Source organism: Argopecten irradians, chromosome 3 (genome assembly GCF_041381155.1).
Source record: "Argopecten irradians isolate NY chromosome 3, Ai_NY, whole genome shotgun sequence".
NCBI classification, from domain to species: Eukaryota; Metazoa; Mollusca; class Bivalvia; order Pectinida; family Pectinidae; genus Argopecten; species Argopecten irradians.
In genome coordinates this window covers 23,344,170-23,363,312 of record NC_091136.1, presented here as the reverse complement: position 1 = coordinate 23,363,312, position 19,143 = coordinate 23,344,170, and the positions used below count along the sequence as shown (strand labels likewise).

The window sequence follows — 19,143 nt, the reverse complement described above, 5'->3', positions numbered from 1 at the left end:
CAAGTACCTCATTATTTATCTGTGTGTAAATGGCAAGTTTTGTTGTAAAACCCAGGCTTGCTTGTGGTGCAAACATTTTTTGTACTGGTCTTCCTATGTGGTTTGTGTTATGCAATTAAATGTGGCCTCCTAAATCAGTCATAGAATTACTATAAAATCATACAAATGCCTGCATGTTCTCATGTCATCACAGATATACTTATCATATACATCATGACCGGAAACCCACGGTTCACTGCTCTATCATTTGTGACAGCGATGAAGTGGTAATTCGCAGGTTTCCGACAATACATATACATTTTTTGTGTTTAAAATAATAAGTTTTCATAATAAGATGATCGCTTGCTTACCATTTTCCGAAAGGCATGTCTGTGCATTTGTCTGAAGCAGAGTTCTGACCAAGTCCAGAAACCTAGTTTCATCTGCAGAAGGTTACCTCCCTCTAGTGTTCTCTTGTCAACAAAATGTACACATTTTAGAATATTTTTGTAACATGGTAGTTCTGTCAGGATAACTCGTCTTGTACAAACTATAGGTTATTTCTGGTCCCATGCCATCCTAATTTCCCTGCATTGTTGGAGAGGCGTGGGACGTTACTTTTGATCTCTAAGTTATTAGAACAAGACATAAATCAACAAACACAAGTTGCTTTAATTTAAAACATGTCACGAATGTTGGATATGTTTGATACCGTTTAGGGATTGTAAGTGTTAAGTAGTGAATGCTGGGGATTGTGTAAGTATTAATTAGTGAATGCTGACATAGCTTTATGAGTTGTTTGTGAATGCCATTGTTTGTTTGATGTTTGTATATGGTGAATACTGGCATTTTTTCGAAGAATGTTGAAATGTTGGGTTTGAAAATAACTTGTTTGTGGTGTTTGATCATTTAACAATGAACCTTATAGTCTGACGCACATGTTTATCTGATAAGGACAATACCAATCTGTGTTGTTATCCAAATCAAATCTTTTATAAATCTAGGATGTTAACTGCTCAGGAGGGAAAATTTAAAACATTAACTAAGTCTACCTGAATTTGTGTTTTGCTCCTAGTCCATGAAATAAATTACAGTTATACATATATGCATTTACTTCATCCTAAGGTGGTCATTCATCTGATTTTCATGCTCAGATACGTAACAAATCTCACAATGCATTTAAATTCATCCTAATGTCCTGCTTCTGTGCATGATTCAAAGTTAATCTGGAGTATTTCACGACAGATTAGAGATTTCTGTTTAAAATGTGTAAAGTAGAAGAATGTTTAAGAAGTATCTGTTATACTAACTACTAGTTTGATGATCAATAGCTTCTCACATCTCACCACAGTTTGATCAGAATATAACTAAAAGTAAACTGTTTGAGAATACATTATTGTGCCATCAACAATACTAAGAGTTGTCTTGATCTATATGATGTTAGCATTTGCACTACAGTCAAACAGCCTAAGGTCCTGTACTGTATATGAGCAGCATCATATCCCATTTGTTTTTTCCTACCACATGTGGTGTATTTTCTCCTGAGTCCACTGATACCTGTATTGGGAAATGTTAAAGAGTGTTATCACAGTCCAACTTTGGCTTATGGTTAAACAGAATATCTCAAATACTCTGTGGTGCATTGATTCAGGGACCCTAAAGTAATGATGCTTGGTAATTGGATCCTGAGGAAATCCTTTATCTGAAAGTAATCAACTACTCCACCAACACACTGGGTATACATAGTAATATATTGTATCTGGAATACATTAGAATGTAAAGAGAACTATTATAGATTTTGTATGTCAAAAAAATCTGATTTTGTTCAGTAACAAACGTTATCATGAAATTTTGCACTTTATGTCGAAGCCAGCTTTACACCATTAACATGCTATAAAATCCATTTATCATTATAGTGTTGAAAACCGTTGTTTTTCTGTTGGACAATAAATTATAATATGATGTTTGTTTAATAATGTTACAAAAGTATTAGTAAAGTTTAATGTATGACTGCTTACTGTCAACCACTTTATTTTTGTGAAATACAAAATTTCAGCTCGAAAACAAATTCAAATAATTAGATAAAATGTGTATATGAATGTACGTTTGTCAGTAAGAGCTTCTGATGTTGATAATAAATAACACACAAAAGAATGTTGCCCAGGTATACACAAAAATAAACTGATTAACAGTGGTTGGAAATTTTTATTCTTCAGTATAAGTTGCAGGATGAATGAATTAAGACAATGATTTTATATAGCTACCTGGTTTTCAGTTTAATATGTTTGATGTACAGTAAAACTCATTTATGACAAATTCCAATGGACTTTAAATGTCATTTACAGTTCATTGTAGATAACAGGAATTGAAATACCTTAATACCATCATGTTATTTTGTCTCCAAACAATTGACAAAAATACTTTTTGAATATTTTGTTTTCTCTCATAAATGTCAGCAATAAAAATTTGCTGAAAAAATTTGCTGAAAATTTAAAGAAAATGTTATTGTCGACTGGAAATCCACTGTATGAGTGTTCAATAACAATTGAACAAATGCAATTAGAAGTTTGTTGCGAACAATTTTTAAAAAAATGAAATGTGTGGTACAAATAGTTCAAATAGTAGTACTAATTCCATACAGTCCAATAGTATTAGAGGTCAGTATTGAGAAACTTCTGATGGACAATATCGACACGTTAAACGCAACGTCATGAGCAAAAGTATCTTGTATATCTCTAACATTGTATAATTCCATAGTGCTCCTGTTTGGGCTATTTCATACACGGAGATTCTGTTATATTTGAGTTAAACTGCACATGTGAAGTGTTGTTAAAGAAATAATATTAAAAAATGTGATAAAATTGTCTTGCCATGAAGACAATATTATTTAACTCAATACAGATTTCGTATCCGTACGATATAATTATATTTGCCCAGGATATATGAATAATTGGTTTTAAAGAGTGTATTATATATTCCAAGTATTGTAATTGTTGACAAAACAAGTTTTTCTATAAATTCAACAAGTACAATGTATTGTGACAAGTTATTAATAATCTAAGAATATTGTTTTATGAGCAGCAAGGACTTTTCTTTGGGAATTTATAGTCTTTAGTCTTTGGGAATTGATAGTCCATTTGATACCTGTAATGTGGATAACATTTTAGTGGTAATCCATTGTAGAGTAATGTTATGACGGTCTAAACCAGGACGTAATACAAAACTATATCGGGACTGCATCAGATGATTTATATTGGAGTTATCCCCCTTGATCAGTACTGCGCTGACGAATAAAGATTTTTAAAAAATATACAATTGGACTTCATTATACTTTCTGTACTTGTACATTATATACACAGCGTATAAAATTTACAAACGTTTTTTTTTCGATGCAGATAAATTTCAGATTTACGCATAAAACATGGTTTTGTTTATCAGTTAATTTGTACTATAAAATATAAAGTGTCAGTTGTCATTGTCTGAAAATAAGATAACCTTTCGGTTGATCAAGAAAGGGTGTTACGTTCAACTAGGATAACAATGGGTTGCGGAAAAAGCTCATAATAAGTGCAATTCATAAATACGTGTAGCACTATTTTATAGTCAACCTCAAAACGTGCGGCATTGAGTGTTTCTGTAAACAGAAATTGAATTGACAGCTACGCCTCTTGCATTACACGCTAGTAAGTTGAATCAAGTCCCTACAAAGATTCAGATAAAAACAAGACATCCTCGTCACTTTTCAGATCAATGAATACGCTATAAACAAAGAGATGTCGCCGAGGCTGGAAACAGGCGGACATGCAAATTGCCTATCAAGGCTAAGTCAGGTCATATGAGCATCTTAAAGACAAGCAGGCTTTTTAACATATCACGAACGACATTGTCAGATTGGCTTGATGGCAAGGCAGGGGTTTCATTAAATTTTAGGAGAGGTGGTACAATTGCAATTTCAGAAGGTACTATTCTATACCATCTGTATGCTATCTAATGTAATTTAGCCCAAATCAGGCGGTACCTACCGGATACTGCCTGATATTGAAACCCCTGGCAAGGTATAAGTTGATGTAAAAATGGGGGTCACAACGGCTCTCACATTAACGGAAGAACTGTTGAATTATTCCCACTCTGTGTCGGAAATCTGCGGGTTCGCATGGTGTATTGCAGAAGAACATTAAAAGAAAGAGGTGTTTTCAGAAAGGGCCCATCTCGAAAATTCAAAGATTCAAGTATAGTCACTCTGAGATAGCACTCAGAAGACCCGATGTTCTGGATAGGGGACGAGTAGTCATGGGCAACGTACCCGTCGTCAAAGACTACTTTGATCTCCTCAAAACAACTTTAGATTCCAATGATTTAAAAGATAAACCAGAACGTATTTACAACTGCGATGAAGATGATCTTTCCCTAAATACATTTTCTGGACAGAGAGTTGTGCCTAAGAGGGCGAAGTACGCGTATATTGTTTCCTTAGTAACCAGCGAGCATATATCAGTCCACTGTTGTGCCAATGCCGCAGGTTCAGCAAGTTCCACCGATGATAATTTTCAGTGGTGGATTTCCAGGGGGAGCATACCACAAGAACGGTCCTACTAATACTGCGTACGCAACAACTGATAATGGGTTCACGGACAGAGACACGTATGCCCAATGGTTTGATTTTTTGCAGGACGGTGCAGTGTCTCATTTGAGTCCAAGTCTAGTGAAGTCTGCCATTAACAACGATGTTGTTTTGATTTGCTTACCTTCGAAGATATAATCTACAACCCATGGATGTCTAAAAAGTGTTGCAGTTTACAAAGCGATGAAGGCAGAAGCCACAAAGCCAATGAGCCACGTAAGGATGTTAAGGTCAAATCTATGGCTTTCTAAGAATAATGTGAGCTGTCTTCAAAATAATCTACGAGAAGGGCTTTACCATGTCAGCACTATCCAATGGCATCCATATTGAAGCAGAAAAGGGACGAAATAAAGTTAGTAAACACCATTGCAAAGGTAGAGAGATATAAAAAGATCATGGAAATTTCCAAATATGTGCAGTTTTTAGAATTTGCGGAAAAGTTATTCACGAGTCTGATCTTTCCTTTATGTGTTTGCTATGCTCAAGAAAATTTCACGCAACCTTCCTCCCAGACTGATTTTGCCATGATGTACATGTATGTATATATTGCAGTGACAGCAGTTTACTACAGGTGAGAAGGCCCCTAATATATTGTCATTGACATTTCAATCCGAGACGTTCTAAATTTAATTAGCATATTTTCTGACTTTTTTTCATCTTTTTTTTTTCTGAAAAAAGTTAAATCGTTTATTTTTTGTGTTTTTCAGACACGACTACTGTGGTGATTGGACAGGTGATGGTTGTTGACCATAGGCTCGCAGTGAGTGCTACATACAGGCTAGAGGCAGAGCCAAACAACAAATATGACGCTAACGCTGTGGCTGTGTATGATGGTCCTCGGAGAGTGGCTTACAGAATGTGCACTTGCAATCAGGAACCTCATGGCTTTGAACATTGCGAGGTCACCTTTCTTACCTAAGCAAGTGGAAAACCCAGTGACAAAACAGAGATCGGGATAGCTGACGAGAATGTCCGTTTTCTTAGAGACTTTTCAAGCCAGTTTGTTTCCATTAAAATTGTGTAGTTTCTGACTTGAAATAAATATTATTAATGAATCAAGTTGAATCTTATCATCGGCAACCGTTTAAAACTTGACCGCTACTGACAACCTTATAGGTTCTCGTGCGTTATACTTCAAAAAAGATATCGCCTGTTATGAATGAATTGAATGTTTTCATTCAGTATTGTAACGCTTTTATAAAGTTTAATTTAGTTTTATTAAAAACATACTACGTTTGGAAATACAATGTATATATACACACATGTACATCTACCTATGCAAAATGTATGCTGATACTGCTATACCTGTACAACGTACAGTGTTATATGTAAGTAGATTTATAAGTAAACACTAGAACTAAGAGTCGTCAATTAACTTTAAAAATGCATGTGTCTAATCTCCGGCTAACTGTATTTCGACAATACAGATATAATGTATTTCAAATTTATGCTTATTTGTGTACATTACTAAAACCAGAAACATATATATGTATATATATGTTTCTGTTAAAACTGGAGGTTTACGTATAATGCTTCCAAAACATGTATTGTAGTTTTTAATGAATCGAAAACATGTTTTGCAAGGTCCGCACGCAACTGGAGTTTGGGTGGTAAAACTGTGAATGAGTCTGAACATACGACACATGTTGGAATATTTTTAGACAAATATAAACTTGGTTGTCCTGATATTGAAAATGTACTTCACAAATTTAGAAGCACTTGCTTCTCGTTTTTAAATAGAGGCTTAATCGGTAATTCGATAAACCCTCTCATTGGTTTGAAGCTATTTCGCTCTATCACACTTCCGTGCAGTTTATTTGGCTCGGAGTTATGGTTTTCATTAAGCTCGAAAGATTGGTCGCGGCTTGAAATAATTCAACATTTTTGTGCCAAAGTCATTCAGGGGTTTCCTTTAAGAACTAGATCGGACATGGCACTTGGTATGTTGGGCCTTATTTCTTTGAAGGCAAAAGTCGAACAGTCTAAACTTCATTTTTTTGGTTCGATGTGTCGTCTGAGATCTTCAGCTGCAGTAAAACAGCTATTTCTGTTAAGGTTATACCAGAAATACCTTGGTGTTTATAAAAGTACTGAAGGTGTCATTAACGACATCTGGGTTATTATTTTTAAGTACGGTTTAGAAGAAGACTTGAACATATTTCTGGAAGACGGGTTTTTTCCCTTCCAAACAGTCTCGGAAATTGTTTGTCAAAAATGCTATTCATTGGAAAGAACAATCTGAATGGCATGTGCGCCTTAGCAATTGTGATGATTTTAGTCGATTTAAATGTTTGCATGGATCACTTCGTCCGTCGTCTCTTTGGTTTCTTTGGAAACACTTATCTTCTTTTCAAGCTAATATTTGCAGTAGAGTAGCAAGTCTGTGGTTGTTAAGCCCACGTTGTGAGCTGTTATGTGCGAAATGTAATGTGATATCTCATGATGCTTTAGCCCATTGCTTACTTGATTGTAAACATCAAGATCTATTTGATCTACGTGATGAATTCTTTACAAATATTGTGAACAATTTTCCAGTTGAGTTATACGTAAAGTTAGACAATTTAGATAGACACGAACTTATTTGTGTCCTATTAGGGTACATCCCTGATTATATACAGGAACTATTACCGGATGATGAGTATTCTATAAGATTTTCTTACGTTTGTTGTTGCTTTTCTGTGAAAGCTGCTGAATTAGCGTTTCAGTAAATATGTGTACATTCTTACATTTATATCATGATGTCTTTGAAGATGTCAGTTTGTATTTAATCATTTTTCCTTATTGATGTATTGAATTTTTCCCTCTCTCTATATTTATATTTTCCTCTCAATTTTCTTATAATATTGCCCTGATTTATGACGTCAAATATGTGTTATTTATGTAATCGCTTTCATTTGTCTTTTTGTAATTCTTTGTCTTAAAGTTTTGTATAAACTCTTCATTTATGGAGAAATAAAGTCAAAGAAGAAGAAGAAGAAGAGTCGTCAATTAACTTAAAAAATGCATGTGTCTAATCTCCGGCTAATTGTATTTCGACAATACAAATATAATGTATTTCAAATTTATGCTTATTTGTGTACATTACTAAAACCAGAAACATATATATGTATATATATGTTTCTGTTAAAACTGATCCGCTTTCCGCATTGGTAATTTTCAAGTTTAGCAAACAAATACGAGTTAACCCCTCTTTATTGTTATGGATCGGGTGGACTACAGATTTATGGACTTTAGATCTATTACTCAGTGTTTTCTTACCGGTGTATGCTGTTTGTATTTTCATTAAAGGAGGTATACTCATTCAACAACTGTTTAGATGACAATAATAATTAAACAAGAGTGACTGCGTATTTCAATGTTCAAATGAAAATCGATCAATAGGCCTACAATATAATATGTAACACCATGATATACCGGATCCCGGATGTGCTCCTATATCGGGTAGATAAAGGCGGACAAACCGGGACGGAATGCGGATTGATGAATATCTATTTATAAACATTTTGTAATAATATTGTCTGAAATGTGTGACAGTGATGATGTTATGGAAATTTCTGTTCCTATGGATACCGACAATTGTGAACGATATGTCGATGTGATTATCGTAGGTGCGGGGCTATCGGGTCTGACGGCTGCCTATCATATCAATAAAACGGACCCGGGCACTAGTCTGTGTGTTCTGGAGGCAAACGGTATGTGTATAGTTTTGATAAAACATGTATTCAAATGGAATATTTGTTTTTTTTATTGTTTTGTTGCTTTTATATTTTTCATGTTTGAAGTTAAACACTACTTTTCTGAAGTATTTTTTTTATTAAAATGGAAAATTAAAATGAAATTGATAATTTTCTAGGTTACCAAAAGTTGTCAATTTACCGTTAGTACTAGACTTATATCCTTATCGTCTGAACAATTTAAAACAAACTAAATGCTTATTTTCACAACGCGGGTCGTCTTATGTTTCCTGCCGTCGTCCTAGAGCCATTTGGAGAAAATTCCATGTGACCGAGGTGCGATAGTACACATTCGAATTATACATAATCGTTCGGTTATACAGATATGAATACCCTGCTTGATATGTAGCCTGATTCAGAAGGAACAGAGTGGGAAGGTGTCTAAACTGTTCGGACATATTATCACCAGCCCTCCATATCTGGGTTATTGAAACCCACGCAACACAAGATACTGGCCTAAGGTCGGCGGGATTCTCCTGATTCTCTTCAATTACATGAAATATATCTGATGAAGAATATAATAAAAGATACTTCCGATAACGTTTATTGGTATACACGCGGTTTTACAGTTACTTCGGTTTTGGAGGAGTCTATTTAAATATCCTTGGATTCTGCTATCAATTCGATGTTAATCCTGATTATCCCATTTACCTTTTTCTGATTTTTAGATAGGGTTGGTGGCCGTACTTTGACTGTTCCCTTGAAAACTAAGAATGGAACAACAGACGACTTTGACCTTGGAGGTCATTGGGTTGGAAGGTATGTATATGTATTGAAACTAAAGCGATTGTTCGAACACCTCATATGATTCCGTTAACTTTTTTTTTCTTTAAATACACGTAGATTAATGCAACAATGCTGTTTTTTTTTTAAATATAACGATTATCGGAGTAAAAGTTCAGTGGATATCCTTCCTTAATCAATGATCTGCTTGTAAACAGATAATTGGAATCTTAGGCTGTAGACCTCGCTTTATCAAAGTAGGGCGAAAGTAAATACAGGTACCAGATCACAGATCCAAAAGGCCTCCAAACGTGAAAAACGAAAAAAGTGATGGAATCTTACCCAACTTATATGCTTCCCAAACACAGTTTATAGAAACTCATGTACACTGCACATCACAGATTAAGTTATTAAACAAACTTTCGTGTTATTTATCTCCGATACCATTGTGAATTTGTAAGTGTATCTTCACAAATTCATATCATTGAAATTGTTGAAAAGGTTCATATGAATTACCGTAGGTAAATTTCTGCAAATTATTCCCTTACTGATACTGAAAGACTTTCAAATAGTTTCCGACTATGCAAATTATTCTATATGAATAGTAAATGAAATCAAAATTAATAAGTAACAGTATAAGTCATTTATTAACTTTTGAATATTTTTCCCTTTCTAAAACTACCAGTAATCAAGGTCTTCAGAAACTGAGTCTCAAGTAATCAATGTTGTCAGAAACTTAGTCTCAAGTAATCAATGTTACCAGACACTTAGTGTCCTGTAACCAATTCTACCAGGAACTTAATGTCTAGTAACCAATGCTACCAGGAACTTAATGTCTAGTAACCAATGCTACCAGAAACTTAGTGTCTAGTAACCAATGTTACCAGAAACTTAGTAACCAATGTTACCAGAAACTTAGTGTCTAGTAACCAATGCTACCAGAAACGTCGTGTTAAGTCTATTGTCTACTACTAGTATATTCAATGACCTTCTTAGATACAATGAGTCATTGCTATTTGATGTTCGTTTTGTAAAATAAGTTTTTAGCAGATTATGCCAAAAACACAAACATAGTAGAAAGTAATTTATATTTGTCAGATCACAGACAGCCATTATGGAGCTGTTGGATGAACTTGGCCTGGAAACTTACACACAGAGAATAGATGGGACCTATCTCCTACAGATTGGTGGAGACAAGATAACGTCCTACAGCTCAGACACACCCTCCCTTCCTTTCCTCTCTCTGTTGGACCTCAAAATGTTTAACAATAAGGTAACTACAGAATAGATGGGACCTATCGCCTACAAATAGGTGGAGACAAGATACTTAGTAACGTCCTACTGCTCAGACACACCCTCCCTACCTATCCCCTCTCTGTTGGACCTCAAAATGTTTAACAATAAGGTTACTACAGAGAATGGAGGGGACCTATCTCATACAGATTGGTGGGCACAAGATAACGTCTTACAGCTCAGACACACCCTCCCTCTACCTTAATAACTCTGTTGGACCTCAAAATGTTTAACAATAAGGTAACTACAGAATAGATGGGACCTATCGCCTACAAATTGGTGGAGACAAGATAACGTCCTACAGCTCAGACACACCTCCCTACCTATCCCTCTCTGTTGGACTCAAAATGTTTAACAATAAGGTAACTACAGAATAGATGGGACCTATCGCCTACAAATAGGTGGAGACAAGATACTTAGTAACGTCCTACTGCTCAGACACACCCTCCCTACCTATCCCCTCTCTGTTGGACCTCAAAATGTTTAACAATAAGGTTACTACAGAGAATGGAGGGGACCTATCTCCTACAGATTGGTGGGCACAAGATAACGTCTTACAGCTCAGACACACCCTCTTTTCCTTTCCTCTCTCTGTTGGACCTAAAAATGTTTAACAATAAGGTAACTACAGAATAGATGGGACCTATCGCCTACAAATAGGTGGAGACAAGATACTTAGTAACGTCCTACTGCTCAGACACACCCCTCCCTACCTATATTCTCTCTGTTGGACCTCAAAATGTTTAACAATAAGGTAACTACAGAGAATAGATGGGACATATCTCCTACAGATTGTGGGCACAAGATAACGTCTTACAACTCAGACACACCCTTCCTTCCTTTCCTCTCTCTGTTGGACCTCAAAATGTTTAACAATAATATAACTACAGAATAGATGGGACCTATCGCCTACAAATTGGTGGGGACAAGATAACGTCTTACAGCTCAGACACACCCTCTTTTCCTTTCCTCTCTCTGTTGGACCTAAAAATGTTTAACAATAAGGTAACTACAGAATAGATGGGACCTATCGCCTACAAATAGGTGGAGACAAGATAACGTCTTACAGCTCAAATACACCCTTCCTACCTATCCCCTCTCTGCTGGACCTCAAAATATTGAACAATTAGGTAGGTTAAGATTAGATCGAAATCGAGATATTGGCCTTTCTAAGGTCTTCATCATAAACTGCCTCACTCTATTTAGAGTACAGTTAGATTTTGCGTTATACATGTAAGGTAAGAATCTACTCATGGTAACCGTCAAATATTATAAATACTTTATACTGTTTCTATGATGGATTCGTATCTTTAAAGGACACTAATAAATTAGCCTTTAATATATATTAAATTGCAATCGATTTAAGGTTAACTTCAATATTAACAGATAGAGAAATTCCGGAAGACTATAGACCCAGCTCATCCGTATGAGTGTCCAAACGGCGAGGAATGGGACAAGACCAGTCTGGAAACATTCCTAAACCAGCATCTGTGGACCAAAGGTAATGTAATCGTCACTTATGGTATTGTATGGACCTGTGTTGAGAGTGTTTCCCTGAAGATGCTCCACTGCTGACAAATATTATTTTTTCTCAATAAAAACAGGAGCAGATGAATAAGTATTTTTCTTAAGTTACAAAAGTTATTTACTTTACACCATTATCCCAATGAATAGTTTGAACTTGTAATTTTACTTCAAGAAAAAACTATTAAAGGGACAATTCGGTGAGGCTAATTCTGTTACATAGCCACGAAGCGAAATATGACATAAATGTATTGTTCTACATTCCTTATGAAACATATAACAAGAAATATTGACAAATTTTACGACATTGTTAAGTGTTTTGGTTGATACTGTTGAAATTCCAAATCGTTGATCAATATAATTAAGCGGGTACAATATGTACGCTTTACCCATACCCGAGAAAAAAATCACGCACGTTAAGGGAGTTGATGAAATTATTTTTAGACAAGAACCAACTTCGCTAGCCAAGGGTATTAGTCGGATTTTCTTTGTAGTAGGAAGAGAATCGGACTTATTACCCTTAGCTAGCGAAGTTGGACAAGAACATGCATCTAATAACTTAAAGGTAAACATATTATTGTAAGAGCGATTTGAGTAGTTCTAGACAAAAATGTCCTAAGTACACTGGTAAGGGCCAGGGTTCGCCACAAAAGACATCCGACTACTATGTGTAAAGGCGGACAGTAAGCGAGTTTGAACATTTCACACACATTTCACTTCAATGGGCTTTTCTGGCATATCACAGTAAAACCAACTAATCTAATTTCTATTAGAACTGGCTGGTTTCGGATATATGTGCAGATTTTAAAGTACTCTTAGACTGAATTGTCCCTTTAATGTATTACAGTCTAGTACACCATTAAACATCTTTTTTTAAAACAGCTAGATAGACATGAAATGTATTTCCATTTATATTTTTCACTGTTTCTCTTGAGATGAATACCGTTTTTAAACGGCCAATGAGAAAGTAGTATTTAGTATGAAAACTGAAAAAGATTAATTAGTCATCATTCCTATGCCTGAATAACCTTACATATAATTATAGATATACTTAAATGAATGGTGGGATTTATTGTTCTAGTATTATAAAAGTAAAATATGCAAACATATTACACGGGCGAAGTCAGTGGATATCAGGCGGATTATGTAATACACAAGTACAATACGATACTCTTTGTCATTGTAGCGGCCAAGGAATACATGCGAGTAATCATTCGGGCCTTGTCCTCTATGGAACCTTCCCAGCAGTCAGTTCTTTCCCTGATGGCGTCGATAGCTGGGTCAGGTGGTTTGGAACCAATGCTCGAGGTCACAGAGGACTCGGCACAGGGTTTAAAGGTCAAGGTCAGTAGAAACCAATCAGATTTAAATAACCGGAGTAACAATACGGTCATATCAACTGAAAAATTACATAGTACTGTGATTTCGTTACGAAATTGGGACGAATTAATATATCTTTCAAAAAAGGGGATTCAACAGGCTGTGCAGACATTTTTTTTCAATTAACAGTAATACCAATTTGATAAAATTATTCGAAAGGTAATTGGAATGTAACCTCTAATGGGATATTGTTGGATTTTCCGTGGAACGGAGTAAAAATAAGGATCTTCAGTGTTTTAGAAGAGAGGAAAATACACATCCATGTCCGTTATACGACCAGGATGTGATGCTGTGTCTCCAACGCGAAAAGCAACTCTGCTGACTGACAGATTATTTACATTATATACAAGTCCGTTCCGTCAGCCCGTATTCAACACTATGTCATAGTTTTAATCGAATTGATCCTGAATGAAATGGAGAGAAATAAAGATCTGTATTTTAATCGGAGTGTGGCAATACCAAAATACCACCTGACCCAGCTATTGTATAAAATCAGTATCATTTGTCATAAAATTAGACATTTTTTTTACAAATCAAACCCATGCCATATTGGTTTTCGTTACAGGGTGGTACGCAACAAATTTCCAAAATACTTGTCGATAAAGTTGGTTCAGACAGAGTTCTTTTGAATCAACTAGTGGAGAGGATCGTTCAGGTATGTATTCCGCAGCCTCCTAACACACGCTCACACGAACCGCGCATAATTGATAGCGTACCATATAATGATCCTAGCTATAAACAAGACGATCTACAATGGAGAAGTAAATATAATCAATGCAAACAGAAGCTGTGTTGGGCTTTTTAAGCTTTTCATGCTCTTGGGTAACAAAAAATAAAAATAAAATATTTTCCTAAATATCGGAATGATATTCAACCACTGATGATAACACTAGACATTTCTATTACACAGTGGGCAGGGCATCCAACATGAATTACATCACAATGGCTGTTCTCTATCTCAGATTAGTTTGTCCTATACTGTAACATTTCATTGGTTCATTCCAATTCCTGAATTGATATCTATAGCTCTCTGTTGGAAATACAAGGCATTTGATGCGCACCTCACAATGAGGACAATACACGTTCACATATCACTAGTATAATAAATGTAACGTTTTAGATTTCGGTGATACAGTTTATAAAAAAATCAGCTCGCCTCTCGAAGGGTGGGGTGGGGAGCTTATGGAATCACTTTGTCGGCGGCGTTGGAAATCCCAGGTTAAGGTTTTGGTGTCAATAACATTATTGTTGTAATGAGTGTGAGCAATCGTTTAAAGGTGCAAAATGCTGGATTTTGATGATTTCATGAGGTCCATTGAACCGAAATATAAAATTATGTAATGCTACTACTAATTTTATAATACTGGCACAAAAACTACAAGGAACCCGAATAATATCAACAAACGTCCAAAGGCGATATTTGCTGTTCTCAAACAACTCTTGTTATATTATTGACAAACAGATATATTTTTTCAAATATATATTTATAAAACTTAAATATAATTCTTTTATTTTCCAATTTGCGTTACATGTTTTGTATGGATAGCATGGAATGGCGTAGTCATTATTGACAGCAAATATTATGTTAGAATGTTTTCGTTGTACTGACTTGCATGATTTAGAAGATTAATTTGGATTTAAATACACACCCGTTATATTACTCAGCTACTGATAGGCTCCTATGGGACAAACTGTATTAGTGTAAGTAAAGGTTTACCAGTCAGATTGATGTGTGATTATGTGAGTGTGACTACCTATTTTAATTTGTAACAGAATGACAACAAAGTGATTGTCTCGTGTAGAAATGGTTTAAAGGTCACAGGTCGACGTCTTATCCTCGCTACTCCGCCTGCAGCGGTAGGTAAGTCAGACTTAATATTAGACCAGTTAACGTCATCACCCATCCAACCAACTTCGCTGATATTAAGAATTCCCTTCGTTCGTTTATTAAGTGACATTGCATAATTTCATCCTTCCTAATTGTGCTGATGACTTCACGCTTGCCTTGATTTTACATATCGGTCTATAATCAGTTCTGAGGACATCCACACCCATTTGTGATTTACTTCACTATATAAGTAGTGTGTCCAGTCCTATTCTTTGCCAAACACTATTGTAAACGAACGTAGTTTATATGCCACACTTACTGTATTGTGTTAGCGTTTTCATTTGTCCATTATATCATTCAGTTGTATATTATATACTTTACATAAGATTAAGTGTTGGTTTTGTTTGTTTTGTCAATAACAGCCTGTGTCATTTAGGGACGTGTCAGGTTTGATGGTTTAGGAAATCCTGAGTATCCGGACAAATTCAACGACCAGGGGTCAGTACCTGACAATTACCTAACATCAGATTCGAACTCACGAGCCAGAGGTGGAGGGCTTGTGGTAATATATCGGGACACATTTACCACTTGGTAACCGCGGCCCCCAATAAGAGTGAACAATCAAAATTAACAAAATAAATGTCTAATTTTAACGTTATATTTTTTTTCAGTTTTTGATTTTTTTCTTTGACAGATAAAATCACATTTGAACCAACGCTTCCTGTTGAGCGAAGAGAAATAAATAAAAGATACAACTTCGGTGACTACATTAAAACTATAGTTACATACGGGGAGGTAAGTCTTAAGTATCTACATAAAAACTATAGCGACATACGAGGAGGGGCGGAGGAGGGGGAGTCTTAAGTATCTACATTAAAACTAACTATAGCGACATACGGGGGTGGGAGACATAATGTTTTGACTTTGATGATACCTGTTGACACAACATCTCCAGTTTTCTACTGCATTAATCAATTTTTATCAGAAGTCCGATGTTTGTTCGTTTTACATAGACTAGTATCAGTGCCTGAGTATGATAAATTCATATTTGAACACCGTTTACTTCCGCTTTAAAGGACTTTTGGACAAAGAAAGGTTTGGTCGGTGAAGTAGAAACTAGTGGCGGGCCAAGCGATGTACCCGGATGTGACAATGGACCAATCACAGTAACGATGGATGCAATGTCACATACAGGGAGTCCTGCATTGGTCATATTTACGGCAGGAAAACAGGCGCGCCAATGGGGACAGCAACAGGTAAGAAATACACCTTTCTATGGCTGGTTTCCTACAACCTTGACTTACTAGACGGAAAGTCGAATTTTATACTTATTTATTCTTAATAGTTGACTGAATATAATATAAAACATAATAAAACAGTTGTAAGTTTGAAAATTAAGTCTCCAGATGCGCCATATATAAACACGTTAATGATCATAATACATGTCAGCCGTAAGTAGGTATATATATCAAAACATCCACATTATAGTACAGTGTATATGTATCAAAACACCCACATCAAAGTATATGTATTGAAACACCCACAGTAAGTGTTTGTATAAAGGCTGGCATTTATCTGTTGATAAAAATGTAATATATATACTACATTATTTGATTAAACATTAAATGAAATAATTACAGGTTGATGTTCGACGAAACGCCGTCCTACAGTCACTATCTACGTACTTCGGAAAGGAGGCGTTGTCTCCCCTTGATTACTGTGAAAAGGATTGGAGTAAAGAAGAATATATAGGGGGCGCTCTGGCTTCATTAGGAACAGGAGCTATGCAATATTTTGAAGAGGGAATCGGAGGAAATTTCATGCGGTAGGCTATGGGAACTTCAGACTATGATCAGACTCATAAACATCTGAATGAAGATTAAACTTTGGTTACAATAGAGATGTGATTCCAAAGTACATTGTATGACCAGAATACAAAATAAATAAATCTGTTTTATTGGTTATTGTAGAGAAGAAATGTTATCCTAAAGTATGACCAGTATATAAAATAAACAAATTTGGCTATTGACCGATAAAGACCCCTGTATTCATGTCTGTATTAATTAATTAATTGAGAAGACGTTCGTGACCAACAACGTTCATACTGTATGCGCAGTCGAAATTTTATCTAATAAAACTAAAAAAATATTTAAAAATAACCATCAACTGACGACCAATTATGGATATGATAGGTAACTTATAACATTTATCATAAAAATACTTAATAGTAAATATCTTTTCAAAGAGAAAGTGAAATATCTTTTTGTTACGTTTCATTACGCAGAGTTCATTTTGCCGGTAGAGAAACAGCCGTAGAATGGGACGGAAACATGTGTGGGGCAGTGGAGACCGGGAAAAGGACAGCCTTAGAGGTATTGGAAGTTCTACAGTAGGACAGCGTTAGAGGTATTATGAGTTCTACAGAACGACAATTTCAGAGGTGTTTCTTTAGTATGACAGCGTAGGAGAGATTTAGATTTGATGCAGTTGCACAAATAATGCCGACTAACCTTCAACATTTCGTAAGTCACAAATAGAATCATGATATTGTGCAAGACATATTTTGTAAAATACGACGAAGGATATTGTTACCATGTCGGACTATCACCATGGATAACGTCTGATTTCTACGCTGTAATTTTTATACTAAAGTGTCATTGAGAACTTATTTGAGTATCATTTATTACCAGTGAGTTTTCAGCTACAAGATACCTTTATTTCGCACGTTGTCTGCTATTACTACGAGACGACTCGGACGACTCGGAATAAAAATACTTAACCTTTTTATTTATATACGAGTTTACCTTTTTCTTTATATCTTAATTATGTTTAAGTATATATTGTATATTAATAGATATCGATAGATAAGGACAGCCATAGGACAATTTTAGGGTTTTAAATATCATAAGTACCAGATTTGTAATATGGAGCGTGAGGAACTTTTTGCGAGAGTGAATGTAAGGCGTGTTTTGATTGGACGAAACGGATCATGCGATCCAGTGGCAAATGTATAAAAGAGTATGCGAAACGAGTTCATGTCAGACATAAGATATAGTGTGTGGTGGATATACTTAAAATGAACCGAGATTTACAATAATACTTACAATACTGCAACAGTACGTTGAACGTTAAATTTTGTAAACACAAGTCGTGTATGTACTATACAAGATGAATCACACTTACAAATTCAATCAGAGATAACGTACATGCATACGTGCATGTACATGATTTATTTTGCTTGCCGGCTGTTCCTACTTGAAGTCTGTAAGTCCACAGGCGTCTGCATCTGGTTTTGGAAAAATAAAATATCCTACCCCTACTATATGAACAAGGTGAGACACTCCATGAACCGGAAGTTGAGGGTACGCTCCGGGGATGTGGAGACTCTCGGTACCCCTGGAGCCGTAAGAAAGTGAGGATAGGAGAAATAATAGAGACCGGGGATGTGGAGGCTCTCGATTACCCTGGAGCCGTAAGAAGGTGAGGATAGGAGAAACAAGAGAAACCCGATGATGTGGAAGCTGTGGATAAGAGAAATAAAAAAGACCCGGGGATGTGGAGGCTCTCTGTACTCCTGGAGCCGTAAGAAGGTGAGGACAGGAGAAATAAGAGAGACCCAGGATGTGGAGGCTCTCTGTACTCCTGGAGCCGTAAGAAGGTGAGGATAGGAGAAATAAGAGAGACCGGGGATGTGGAGGCTCTCGGTACCCCTGAAGCCGTAAGAAGGTGAGGATAGGAGAAATAAGAGAAACCCGATGATGTGGAAGCTGTTGATACCCATGGAGCCGTAAGAAGGTGAGGACAGGAGAAATAAGAGAGACCCGGGGATGTGGAAGCTGTTGATACCCCTGGAGCTGTAAGAAGGTTAGAATAGGAGAATTAAGAGTGACCCGGGGATGTGGAGGCTCTCTGTACTCCTGGAGCCGTAAGAAGGTGAGGATAGGAGAAATAAGAGAGACCCGGGGATGTGGAGGCTCTCTGTACTCCTGGAGCCGTAACAAGGTGAGGATAGGAGAAATAGTGGTAGGTCATATTAAGTAGAACAAAACTGGAATGGTCGA

At 36.1% G+C, this 19,143-nt stretch overlaps 1 protein-coding gene across 1 annotated transcript; it reads left to right on the top strand.

Annotated features, from left to right (window-relative positions):
• The first annotated feature begins 7,779 nt into the window (after positions 1-7,779).
• LOC138317918 (probable flavin-containing monoamine oxidase A) lies at positions 7,780-17,873 on the top strand. The gene is made up of 11 exons (XM_069259891.1): positions 7,780-8,292; positions 9,003-9,093; positions 10,156-10,330; positions 11,737-11,851; positions 13,061-13,218; positions 13,820-13,909; positions 15,028-15,115; positions 15,777-15,877; positions 16,159-16,338; positions 16,723-16,907; positions 17,367-17,873. The coding sequence occupies exons 1-11, from the start codon at positions 8,124-8,126 to the stop codon at positions 17,473-17,475; spliced, it is 1,461 nt and encodes a 486-aa protein (XP_069115992.1). The 5' UTR covers positions 7,780-8,123; the 3' UTR covers positions 17,476-17,873.
• Positions 17,874-19,143: the final 1,270 nt, after the last annotated feature.

Bases quoted from the DNA above. Each gene is read 5' to 3' on its own strand.
- LOC138317918 (XM_069259891.1), top strand. From the start codon at position 8,124: ATGTGTGACAGTGATGATGTTATGGAAATTTCTGTTCCTATGGATACC. The intron at 15,878-16,158 runs GTAAGTCTTAAG...TCCGCTTTAAAG, and splicing joins CTATAGTTACATACGGGGAG to GACTTTTGGACAAAGAAAGG. The intron at 16,339-16,722 runs GTAAGAAATACA...AAATAATTACAG, and splicing joins GCCAATGGGGACAGCAACAG to GTTGATGTTCGACGAAACGC.